The sequence below is a fragment of the Eriocheir sinensis genome, chromosome 12 (genome assembly GCF_024679095.1).
Source record: "Eriocheir sinensis breed Jianghai 21 chromosome 12, ASM2467909v1, whole genome shotgun sequence".
NCBI classification, from domain to species: Eukaryota; Metazoa; Arthropoda; class Malacostraca; order Decapoda; family Varunidae; genus Eriocheir; species Eriocheir sinensis.
Genome location: NC_066520.1, coordinates 1,655,144 through 1,668,900, shown reverse-complemented (window position 1 = coordinate 1,668,900; position 13,757 = coordinate 1,655,144). Strand labels below are relative to the sequence as shown.

General features: G+C 39.7%; 1 protein-coding gene across 3 annotated transcripts in view; it reads right to left on the bottom strand.

The window, feature by feature from the left end:
- LOC126997292 (nucleolar protein 16-like) overlaps positions 1-12,835 on the bottom strand; it is a 41,804-nt gene extending 28,969 nt beyond the window's left edge. For 2 of the 3 annotated variants that reach the window (XM_050858292.1, XM_050858293.1), the window contains exons 1-2: positions 12,669-12,835; positions 8,550-8,667 (exon numbers count right to left, since the gene is read on the bottom strand). In XM_050858292.1, coding sequence (XP_050714249.1) covers positions 8,550-8,656 — 107 coding nt within the window. In that variant the 5' untranslated portion in view covers positions 8,657-8,667; positions 12,669-12,835. The remainder of the gene's footprint in view (positions 1-8,549; positions 8,668-12,668) is intronic. The other variant, XM_050858294.1, reaches the window with a different exon arrangement.
- Between the last annotated feature and the right edge of the window lie 922 nt (positions 12,836-13,757).

The following is a 13,757-nucleotide window of genomic DNA, read 5'->3' as shown; positions in this document are numbered from 1 at the left end:
AGTGTAAAAACAAAACTCAAAATATTTGAGCATGAAAAGTAATGTAACATTTAGAAACATGTTTGTCATAAATTATGCCATAAATGTATGGCAATGGCTGTGGCTAATTGAGACTCAATATCCTAAGAAGGAAGTCTCTGACACAGTTGAGCTTGACACTGTACATCTTTCCGTGCTGGCATCAGGAAAAGACTACATTTTTCTTAGGAAATGAGCAAAGTTCTGAAAAGACCTAAAATTATAAGAAATTGTCCAAAAAAAGATTTTTGATAAAATGCAAAATACATGATCCAGTTCATTGTCTTAGGGAAAGGCATGTAGCTTAGTCTCGCTACTATGCACTGACAATTATCTATCTATCTATCTGTCTATATCTCCGACGCACCGCTCCTTCATGGGAACTTCCCTCCAGGGTGTGGCCGCAACTGAAGTGTCTCCACCTCTCCCTGTTCTGGCACTCCCTCTCACAACACTCACTCCTTCCACTTCCAACTCTCTCGCTCCAATACTCACTCACTCTATTGATCCACTTCACAGGTGGTCTTACCCTGACACCCCCTCCCTCAATCCTTCCCTCGTACACTCTCTTCACAAATTCGTTCTCCCTCATTCTCATCACGTGTCCAAACCATCTCAACGCACCACGCTTCACCCACTCCACCACTCCACACTCCACTCCTTTTGCTGTCACACCCACACCAAACCTCTCATACACGCTTTCATTACTTTCTCCATCCCATCCTGACACACCACATGCACCTCTTGTATACTAACTCACTTCCACTGCACGTGTTCTCGATTGTTGTGCTGCACTCCATGTCCACGTCTCTGATGCATACGACAGAGTTGCCAGGATGATACTGTTCCTTATTACCCAGGGGCAGTATACACAAACGTTCTTAGCATCGCTAAGTGCACTTAACGGCTAAGCACTGGAGCTGCCACACTAATCGGGCGAAAAATTTAAGGTGGGGAGAAGGCTCCCATAGCACCGTTAGAAAGGCATAAGTATTACAACATGGCTGATTACAGCGGGAGGAAAGGCATCACCTCCGAACATATCGCCCTCGTCAAGACAAATTGGAGGCGTGTAATGGTTTGAAACTTATCCTGAAATATCTGTGGACTGTGCTGACAGTGCTGAGATGAGTGGTTCAGCGAGGCAGACCTTGGAAACACCTACATGGCCATCACGACTGAAGAAGTGTTCGCCGACAGGTAAAACAGGTGCAACCTTCACAGACTGACAGAGATTGAGTGATAACAGACACTGGAGACCCTCCAAGCGATGGCTGGTGACCGCCTGCCACCATCCACAGGCTGTCACACAAGGAGCCCTGGGAGTAACCTTGCTGGAAGCCCGCGGGCCGCAGTGTGTGGCTGGCGTTATACAGTCCCCAGCCATCGCCTGGAGACATTCAGTGTCTGTTATCACTCACCTTAGGTAGTCTGTGAAGGTCCAGTCATCACTGGTGCACGTGTATCTTACCTGTGATCAACACCGGCAGACACAGACTCCCGCCCAAGGAACGAACACAGGTGAGCCAATATTTTACCTCCCCAGACTTATCCTTTACAATATTCAACTCTTTTAAGCCAACACATCTGTTAATCTTGTGACTGACTTCAACAAATGTTTCCCACCAACCTTACCAAACCCAAAACAATACCTATTTGGGTCACTAGTGTCTGTTATTTAATTTTTACTTGACTAACCTCCCATATCATATTAACCTAACCTGGGTAAATTTATCATTGACATATAGTTATTTCAACTTAATCTGTTATTTAAGATAGCCAGTTTTAACCAAATCAACTATTATTTAGAAAAGTTGATATTTTTAACCTAACTTAAATGTCAGAAGTGTCCTAACAAAATTACCTTCCTTTGCTTATTTTTAGTAACCAAACCAAATCAATCTGACGTACCGGTAGCTCTTAAAGCGAACTTGCTCTAGTACTCAAGCTTGCATCACTTATGACTTTTTTCCTTTAATCCTAAATCAACATGTTTAGAAACCTTGCTCTGACAAGCCCAACTTAATATAAGTTCACCTCTCCTAACTCAGATAAATTTCTAATTTGTGTTACTGACTATTTTTTAACCTAACATTATGATTTTGGACATAAGTTTTTTTTACCAAACTAACTATCATTCAGGATGTTGCCTTATTTTAACCTAACAAAAAAGCATAAACGTCACCTGACCTCATTGATCCTACTTAATGAACAGCAGCTATCCTTCCTGTAAAATACCTCCCAGGAATCCCTGGGTGTTGCAAAATGATACTAATACCCATGCTAGCTAGCACTGTAGTATTGTTTTATTTGTTTTGGTCATGTCTTTTTTTCACATTTGAAATTAATTAGTTCACAGTATATTATGGCTTTTGTTATTTGCAGCTTCCTTTCTTATGAAGATCTAAAAGTGAATTTTATGATTATTCTTAGTCTTACTCCCAAATAGCTATAAAAGTCAATCAACAATGCTAAAATCTTTATGAACCCCAAAAAATTGCAAATTGGTCCATGAGTCAAGAGTTTTGACTTCTGGACAAGTATAGATATAGATATAGGCCAGGTACCAAAGCATTTCTAATTGTAATGTATCTATTTGCAGTGATCGTGATGACATTGACAACAACGAGCAAGTCCTCCTAGACCTAGAGTGACCTCAAGCTGGTATTCACCACATAACATTATTGTTTAATCATTTAGTTTTCGTCATCCAGCATCAAGCAATCATTCCCATGCAAGGATATAATGCACAATATAAGAAACTTCAATTGCTAGAAAATAAGACAATGTTGCCAGCCCATATAGTGTGCACTGTGCAGTAACTAACTCATGTAGATAATGCCTGTTATTCTATCACATACTTATGTCGATGCAATGTCTTTTAGTTCTTGCTTCGGGTATATTAATTATTAATCCATTCTTATTTCTCCGACTACCATTTCCTGTGTCAATACGTCAGTCAGTTCAATACTTTTATTTTCTAAGCTTCTGTTTTGCAATTCTTTGCCAATTAAATCACATCACACATGTTAATAAATAATAAAGATTTAATTATCATATATCATTCCCATAAGTTTATTTCAGATGCTCTTAAAACAACATCTGTCCATTCATAGTCCAGCTTAACCTGGTAGCAGCAACAGGCCAAATTTGTGGCTTTACCGTGTACCAGCGACAGGCCACATTTTTGCCATGATATAAACCTCCCAAAATAGATGATGCATAAACTGATCACAAATGCGTTGATACATATTATGAAATGGTTTGCGTGAGTGATGATTTTTTCTCATTTTTCTTGCTCGGAGGGTCCTTTAAGAAACATGATCCCTGCAGCTACCAGGTTAACCTCTTTTAGTATAGTACACTAATCAAGAAAAAACATACCAATTAATATATATATATATATATATATATATATATATATATATATATATATATATATATATATATATATATATATATATATATATATATATATATATATATATATATATATATATATATATATATATATATATATATATATATATATATATATATATATATATATATATATATATATATATATATATATATATATATATATATATATATATATATATATAATATGAGGTCGAGCAAAAAAAAATATAAAGCGCCATTTTTTAAATGCGGAAAAACGCGCTTAAAGTTTTATATATATATATATATATATATATATATATATATATATATATATATATATATATATATATATATATATATATATATATATATATATATATATATATATATATATATATATATATATATATATATATATATATATATATATATATATATATATATATATATATATATATATATATATATATATATATATATATATAGATATAGATATATAGATATAGATAGATATATAGATATAGATAGATATATAGATATAGATAGATATATAGATATAGATATATAGATAGATATAGATATTTATATATATTATATAGTTTATTTGAACTTGTATTCATATTTCAGGGCCAAACATGATGTGGAAGAAGAAATCAGTTGTCTCCACCAGTCGGGTTTGTGCCATGGCAGCTTTCTCCAGCTGTCCGGCAGAGGTCCAGTCCATGCCGTGGAGAAATTCAGCCCCCAACAATGAGATGGCATGCCAGAGATGGATCTGCAGCTTCTCCAATCAATCAATCCTTGCAAAGCCCTTTCTCTTTTTTCTCCTTCTGTACCACCATGCTTACACATAACTGATCCAAGATACTTAAACTCATTAACCTCCTCCATTTCTTCACCATTCAAAATTATTTGGCATTCTTTTTCACATTCAATGCCCACTCTATATGGGCATACAAAATCTACAACCTCCCTTCTACTCTGCTCACAAACCATCACTTTACTTTTGTTGACATTTATTTTCAACTTTCTCCTTTTACATACACTATCAAAAACACTGACCAAATTTTGTAAGTCACTTTAATGTTCTGCAATGAGCACTGTGTCATCAGCAAATAAGATTGAATTCATCACCCACTTCCCTCCCTCTGCATACATTTTTACTTCAATTTCCCCAACTTTGCTCTTCGTTTTTCATAACACCATCCATATAAATATTGAACAACCATGGTGACATGACACACCCCTGCCTTAAGCCCACTTTCATCTCAAAATGTTCACTTGTTTCTCCACTAATTTTGACACATGCAGATGCATCCTCATAGAAAGACTTTATTGCATTAAGCAGTTTTCCTCCCACACCATATATCTTTAAGATGTCTCATGTACAATGCCAGCCAATCGACTCTGTCATAAACTTTCTCAAGAATACCTAGACCATGAAGGCAGCATAGTATTTTTTCCTTTTGCTAATATTTTTTCTACTACCATCTTGAACGAAAATATCTGATCCACACATCCCCTTCCTTCCCTGAAGTCTCCTTGTTCTTCACTGATTTTCTCTTCTGTAAGTCTTTGCACAATCTCAATTAGGACTTTTCCATATGCCTTTCCGGGTAGCCTACACTCAGCAGACTTATACCCCTTCAACTCCCACCTCCCCTCTCCTGCCCTTCCCCTTGTAAACTGGGACCATGATGGCTTTTGTCGAGTCTGCTGGGACCTCACTTCTGCTCCCCTCACAAACCATCACTTTACTTTTGTTGACATTTACCTTCAGCTTTCTCCTTTTCCAGACACTATCAAAATGAGCACCGTGTCATCAGTAAACAGGATTGAATTCATCACCCACTTCCTCCCCTCAGCATACATTTTTACTCCAACTTCCTCAACTTTGGCCTTCATTTCTCTCATGACACCATCCATATAGATATTGAATAACCATGGTGACATGACGCACCCCTGCCTTAAGCCCACTTTTAACTCTAAATGTTCACTTGTTTCTCCACTAATTTTGACACATGCAGATGCATCCTCATAGAAAGACTTTATTGCACTAAGCAGTTTTCCTCCCACACCATAAATCTTTAAAACATCCCGAAATGCAATCCAATCCAATTGACTCTGTCATAAGCTTTTTCTAAGTCCATGAAGGCAGCGTATAGTTTCTTTCCTTTTGCTATTAGTTTCTCTACTACCATCCTGAAGGAAAATATCTGATTGATTCCATCAGTTCCTGCTGCTTTTCCATTTTTTAATCTTTTCATTGCTTGATTTACTTATTCATATATTATACTTCTTTCTTTATATACTCCTCCTCTACCTCCACTCAAAACTGTTGTTGTTACAGCTGCTGGACGTCCATCCTCAAAATTCATTAAGTTTTTGAAATATTCTCTCCATCTCTCTTTCACAGCTTCCCCGTCTTTCAACATCTTTTCATTCTCATCCATAACTTCATTAATTTTCCTTGGGGAGATATTATTGGGGTGATGCATTTCTTTCGTTTTTTACTTCTTTCCAATATGATTTCCTGTTCCCTTTATATTTTTCACTTAGTCTTTTTCCAAAGTCTTCGTCATCTCTCTTCCTGCTTTCTTTTATTGCTTGTTTTAATTACATTTTGCATTCTCTATATTTCTTTTACCTTTCCCTTTTTACTTGCTCAGCCACATTTCTTTCTTGAGTTTTCTTAAAAAGTTCCCTTTATTCTTTTACTATCCTCCTTATCTTCTCTCCACCATGAATTTCCTTTTATTTTTCCATCCCTCACCACTTTCATTCCTACCACTTTTTTGTTGTAGTTAACACTACTTTGAATGTTCCAAAAACTTTTTCAATATCTATCTGTACTATCTTTCACACTTTCCCATTTTTCACTTAAGGCCTCTGCCATTTCATGTTATACTCATCTTTTATTTCTTTTCCTGTAACTTTTCTATCTTCAGTATTTCCTTTTTTACTTCACCTTTCTTTTCAAACACCCACTTTTGCAAGATGGTTAGAGCCATCGAACATTCCGTTTACTACCTTCGCGTCACAAATATCCTTTCTCAGTCTTCCATCTACTGCCACATAATCAATTAATCCTTTCTGCTCATAATCATTCCCCCTCCTCCATGTGTGTATGTGGATATTATAGGCAAAAGTAATAAAGTCCCACACATCAGAAGTTGTATTGCTTTGCCTAGGTTATGCAGATGATGTAGTATTAGTGGAAGGACTTTGCCTGATCCTAAATGACTTTGGTATGGAATGGAAACTTATCTTTAAACAAAATAATGGAAATTCACACCAGCAGTAGGACAGTGAATGCTGGGAAACAATATCTTAGAGGTAATAGAAACACATGGTTATTTAGCATTTGAGATAAGCAAGGAGGCCATAGGAGAAGGCACAAAGAAAAATAAATGAAGCCAAGGTAAGGAAAATGACGGGTGTTAACATCAGTGGCAGAGGAGGGAAATTAGCCAGTATGAATATGGAAGTTGCCTTTGGATGGGGAAGGTAGTAACCCCACAGCTATCTTGTATGGGTCAGCAGGACTAACACTGAAGATGTCGGGAGATTAGAAGTCATTCAAAACCAGTTGGCACGATAATGTTCACATGCTCTCAGGAAATGGGGTGGAGCTTCTGAGAAAGGTTAACAAAGGGGAAGCTGAGTTTCAAAGAGAGGAAATGAGTGAACACCAGTGGGCCAAATTAATATAACACAAGAAATTCAAGATAATCCCCTTTGGAGAAAGGAAATATACAGAGAGGGAAAGCATATGATGACACTGGAGCAGAGTGAAACAATGTGCATGGAAGACCTGTCAAAGATAGTTGAGAAGAGTGGCCTCCATGAATGGAGAAGTACCTATGCCTATCTATAGTACAGCAGATAGGTGTAGAAGCTCGGGAAACATTAGAACATTTTATAATAGTACTAGTGATTGTGTGCCTTGACCCACTGAGGCAAAGATATACCAGAGTAACCTGACTGAAAGTTGATATATATCAAAATAAATAAACAAGAAAGTCACTGAACACACGAGACTGAAATTATGGTAGCCATCTCACGTGAGGCTAATGCATTATGTGTTGTATGTTGGTCTCTGAATACAGTACAGTGACAAACAGCTTGAATATTGAAGAAACTTCAAACTATTGAAGAGTGTGAATTAACGCATCTTAGCACATTGCATTTTGGAAGTAGAGGGGTCAGGTTAGGTTGGTCATAGGCTAGGTATAGTTAGGTTTGGTCAGGTCTGGTTAGATTTAGTTTGTTTTTGACTTGTCTACTTTTATTATTTGGTAATTCCGTGTGATACGCTTCGCGCTACGCCTTTGTTGTCACCGGCAGCTGAGGAGACGACGTCGAGGCAGTAATATACATATTTTACCAAAAGACATAAAAGAATAGTGGAGGTACACCGGAAACATGAAAAGATGCACCTATATAACGATCATAGGCAATAAAGACCACAAGAGGAAGAAGAAGAAGGCTCGTTTATGTCGATCATTTACTCCATTGTTGTGTCTATTGTTTCCAAACAAGCTTTTGTGTACAGATAGATAACATGTTGAATTCATTATAGCTATTTCATCTTTGCATAATATGTACTGTGGTAGCTATATACAATGCTTTTGCATGTGGTCGTTTTGCTAGGCGATGCACTTCATACCGATATTTTGCTCAAATAATACTTAACTTAGAGTCCGCTAAGGGGAATTCTAAGTAATACTTAAGGGCCTATGCTTAGCTAAAAGTTGTTAAGTGCAGGGCTTAGTAATATTCTTAGAATATTGGTGCATACGGCCCATGAGCTTTACCTCCATGCTCACACTTCTTCCTTTCATAACTCTCTCCAATGAACCTACTACTTGTCTGCCCTTCACTGCTCTTTCCTTCACCTCACCTTCCATACTTCCATGCTTATATAAAACTGTCCCTAAATATTTAAACTCAGTCACCTCCTCCATTCTGTCCTCCCCTAGCCTGCTGAGCCGTGCATATGGAGGGACTACTGTACACCCTGAAGAAGCAGCATCCAATGTGTGCCTGCCAGCCATGCAAAGGTGAGGCTCAACTGTATATGTTAAAAGAAACAACCTATTCACTTTACTTCAGATCTGTACATATGACTCACTCAATATACTTACCATTCTATGTTTGGGTTAATCTTTCTCTTTGCACTTGCTTTGCGTCTCTTAGAGGCGATGCGATATCGGGACTTGTTACGAGACTTCTTTCTTGACCTTACACCCATAACTTGAGGTACTGGAAAAAAAGGCTTATTAAATTACTGCACAGTAGGAAGATGATAGGAGGAGAGTGATGAAAAAAAGAGCATAAATCTATTAGAAAAATTTAAATTGTATAAAATCACAGTCAGCTCTAGAATAGTGCACAAATTTTGGGAATACACGAGCTAACAGTGTTTGAATTAACATTACTTGATGCAAGTTTAATGAAGAGATTTTCTATTCTCTTTTTCTATTACTCTCTCGGTCCCACACGTCCTCTGCGTGTATCAAAACACACGAGAAATTAATCACAACTAAGAGAGGGTATTCCCCGGCTACCTGGGATTGAACCCGCGACCAGCGTAACGGGAGAGCCACTCCTTACCGAGTCGGCCAAAGAGGTATCCCATTCACTGAATGGGTAATGGGAGGCTCACTCATCAGGCCGTCACTGCACTACACATGTAACAAAGGTCTGAATGAAATTATCTTTCTTCTTACTAAATGTTCTTGGTGAGGGATGTAACAATATTCAATAAGCACAAATCCAGTTACCAATAAATGTTAGGATACTAAACAGACTTAACCCAAACAATCACTCAATGGGGGAATGCACCGGGGAGCGCAACGCCTCATCCACCCTACGACGCCAAGTCTGGGGATCCCTCCGGGCAAGTCTCCATGCAGGCCCCTTTCCCATCCTGAGTACCTCTCGGCAGGATCCAACGACTTGCTCAAGTCACTAACTCCATCGGTGTTTCCTTGGCCTCCTCCACTCAGGACTGTCTCTCACAGAGACAACCCAAAGAGCAAGGTCAGATTCAGGGTAACGTGCCACAAGCCCGTATAGCCAAAATCGGCACTGACGGACTATGCAGGTAATGCAGTCACACCTCAGTTTACAATTGCCTTAGTTTACGAGTGTTTTGATTTATGAGCAAAAAAATCCCACCAAAAATGCCTTGATTTACGAGCGGTGACTTGGTATACGAGTATCCTGTTTGTTCCTTTTTTTTTGGTCACCACCACCTGGGTGGGGGACACGGGCTATATGGAGGCCGTCATGGTCAAGCACAAACCCCTGCCAGGTGATGGCTCATGAAGGGGAGGGGATGATGCCGATAGACCGACTCTATCGACTTACATCAGCCTACCCGACCAAGTCGGTATTTCGACGAAGACTGGCGTGTCTCTTTGTACAAGTCGAAGTCTTTAGCGTGGGTTCCCTTTGTTCGCTGCAAGACGAGAGTGCTCAGAGCAGAAAACAATGGCAATAGAGCCTCAGTTAGGGCAGCCACCTTGATCTAAAACAAATAAGGAACGCAACATCCCATCCTCCAATACAGAACAAATCCTTATTTTTAGGAACTGATGGCAACCCTATAACTTCTCTGCTAGCCATGACTGACAGCCACTGCTAATGAAGGCAAGAGGAAGGGGGTAAGAGACACTATGACGCATATTTTACATGTATTTCAGGACGACCCTTGACAAACATAATTTCATGGACTGGTTTTGTGGTTCGCTGAAAAATGGGCTCACTACATTTTTAAAATACTGAATTTTATAGGCTTAACCATTCAAACAGGCTAATGCGGAACAAATGGCATTCCATATTTTAAGGAAAGGGTGGCAAGTTTGCAACCCTAAGGCATCATCTAGCGATATATGGCCTTCTTGAACGAAACCCCGTTCTTGAGACTTTTTAACCTCCCTCTCATGATCCACCAGAGCACTTTATCTTGTCCATATGATTGAATGAATCAACAATATTTCTCATTTTGTCACTCAAGGACAAAATGCGTTAATGTAGTCACAGTTGCGGGATTTGCAGTTCATTAGGAGTATTTCACACATTTCTACTTAGCGTCATTGCATGCGATGGAGTATCTTAAAATGTCCTTTTTCTCTACAAAATATTGACAAATGGCATCGTTTCACTTCCTTGTTTCTAACAATGACGATGATGTTTTCATACCGGGAAGTTCTTACTTATCCTACAGTGATGCTTTAAAATGGTCTGTGGTGCAACAGTAACACAACAGTAACCTCGTGAACTCTATGTCCACCCCCACCTGGCAGGGTTACCCATAGGAAGCTCAGGAAATGGCCATCGCCACAGGCCTATGGAGGTGTGTCAAGAAAGACAGTGGCCGTACCCAGCCCCTCCGCGACTTGCACAGGACCCACGATTCATGCAAAATTGTGGGGAATTCTTTAAAATCTGATACACCAGAACAAGAAACAAGAATTTTGCAAGATTTGGGGTTAATTCTTGCTCGGCCTAGGGTAATTCTTGACCGGCAGAAGACGGCTCTAGTCTCAGTCCACGTTGTAAACTTGTAGAAATAGCATCCGTGCGCTTGTCATGTTTTCAGCACGACAGCATGTTTTCAGCACTACAGTGTAAGTTCTTTGTGCTTTAACAAAGTCCCTCAGAAAGATGGTTAAAAGGGATGGTGCTGCAAAGAAAAAACAGGATAGGTGAATACTATGCTCGCAACAGGAACAGGGGGCGAGCCTTGGCATCTTGTATGCCCTCCTGGACGCGAGTGACTCCCGTTCACCCTCCATTTCGGACGATACATCAGGTTAGCTTCACGTTGGTGGTCGAACATAGTTCCGGTGCCTCAAGAATAGGGAAACTGCAGCTGCTAAATCCCGGGGAGAAGCCTACCCCTTGAGTGTAGCTAGCAATTGTGGGAGTCTCCGTAACAACCGTAACACATTGATTATGTTCCATATTATTTATAATTGCTATTTGTTATTAAAATTACTTTAATTCTGTGAAATTACATGTAAAATGATTTTTATATACAGAAGCCCCCCGCCGTTTACAGGTATTTGGTTCCGCGAGATTCCCATGATCCGCGAATCTGCGATCGACGGGACTATAATCAAATAGGGAAAATAGGGTTTCATTCTACCATCACGATCGAATAAAAAAAAAATGGATTTCTAAGGCAGGGATGTAACAGCCTCACACTTTGCCATGAGAGGAGAGAGGGAGGGGCAGGGGCATCAAGAAGGGGGGGCAGCGTGAGCCAAGAGAAGATGGCGCCACTATAAACACTTACCTGCGCCATGACGGACTGGGGCCGACTACCATCCAGGCCCCACAAGAAAGCCTACCTGCGCTGTAGGCGTACATGTATGAAAAATAAATAAATAAATAAATAAAAACTTCATATAGCACCAAGGTATTTTTTGTTATGAGGCGGGTGATGGGTTAAGATTCGTTTTAGGACCATGCCAGTATCTCATTACCTACCGTATGAAACATCAGTAGCTCTTCATATATCTTTTCTACAAACCTTCAATAATCATGGAAACACTTTGAAAATCCAATTCAAGGACTTTTTTTGGTAGTTTAAATATGCTCCTCGACCCTAAGCCCTCTGTGAGCTATTTTGAGGCCGCGGCGACTGCAGCGTTGCCGCGGCTGCCGCCAGAGGAGGCGACGCGCTTACGTAAACATTATTCCCTATTTTCAAGAGTAAAAAAAAAGGCCTTGAATTGGATTTTCAAAGCGTTTCCATGACTGTTGAAGGTTTGTAGAAAAGATATATGAAGAGATAATGATGTTTCATAAAGTAAATTATGAGATACTGGCATGGACCTAAAACGAATCTTTACCTGGGTGATGTTCTGGAATAATACTGGGAGGCCCACAAGAAAAGAATGTCAGATGAGTAAGTGTTGAGATCAAAAGAAATGCGAAAATAGCCATGAAATGTGTGTGGGAAGCCAGACAGCCCACACTTACCATAGGTATACCCGACATGTTAGCAACAATAAGTTTGGTTAGGTTGTTATTTTTTTTTTTTTTTTACGATCAGTACATATGGCAGGCTTCACGCTACACCGCTGTCGTCCCGTGGCGGGGCAGGCTAGGCTAGGGCGGCACGCGGACTAATATAATAGGACGCAAAAGATTCAGAATCACAAAATCTACACCGACAGGTAAGAATTGTCTAGCTTGAGGATGACCTCGGCCCAAATAATACCGTATGGTAATGCCAATGTAGTGCTTACTGTGCTTTCCTCTTGCCTCTCTTGTGCTGTTGTTGTTTTGGGCCGCGGCGAGCCTCTCTGGTTCAGGTGACCCGTGTAAGGCGTGCCCAGGACCAGCAGGACCACGTTGTTGTGTGGCGGAGCGGCCTGATGGTGACGATGATCTGATGTTGGCTCAGAGCCTCAGAGGCTTTGTCTTTGCAACGGCTCATCCTGATCTCGTGCACTGTTTCTTCTCTGTGTTATTAAAGGCGGCCTTACACCTGGCCATTCGCGGCTGCCAATACAGGCGCGACGTGCTGTAGTATTAGTGTGATGCCGGGATGTGAAGGCAGGAGAAGAAACTTAGAAGTATAAGGAAAAGACGTAGGTTAAGTCATTATAAGTGATTACAAGTAGTTATAAGTGAGCATAAGTAGTTATGAGTAATTATAAGTCACTATAAGGCCATCATAGATATGTAAGAAGGTATCCTTAATCACAACCTATAACATAACATATCCCCCCCCCCCCCAGACTATAATTACACACGATGGTGCAATACTGTCCCGCCAGATTTTCCGGCGTCTACCGTCCCTCCCTTTCCTCCCCTCCCCCTACCAGCGCACGCATTCGAAGCAGTTGTCATTGTGGTGGACTCTGGAGATAGGTAGGAAAATCAGAGAGAAGAAGAGGGCTTTTAGTAAGTTACAGAACAGTGGGGAGGAAGTTGACTTGATTAGGTACAGACAGATTAGGGACGACCTAAATAGGATTATCAAGAGAAGTAAAAGGGAGTCAGAGATTAAATTAGCTGGAAATGGGAGCAAAGATCTCAAAACATTATTTAGTTATTATAAGCTAGGTCAGTGATAGGAAAAATCAGGATACGATTGGACCACTTAGGAAGGACGGGGTAGTAGCAGATAAGGATGAGGGCATGATAGAATTATTAAACGAACAATTTTCTTCAGTATTTACTAAGGAAAATATAGGAAGCCTCGGTTCAGGTAACATGATAGGTAGCTTAATTAGAAGTATTAGATACTATTAATATAGAAATGGGGATCATTAGGAAGTACATTTTAGAATTAGTACATGTTAGGAAAGCAAGTGGTCCTGATGAGATGC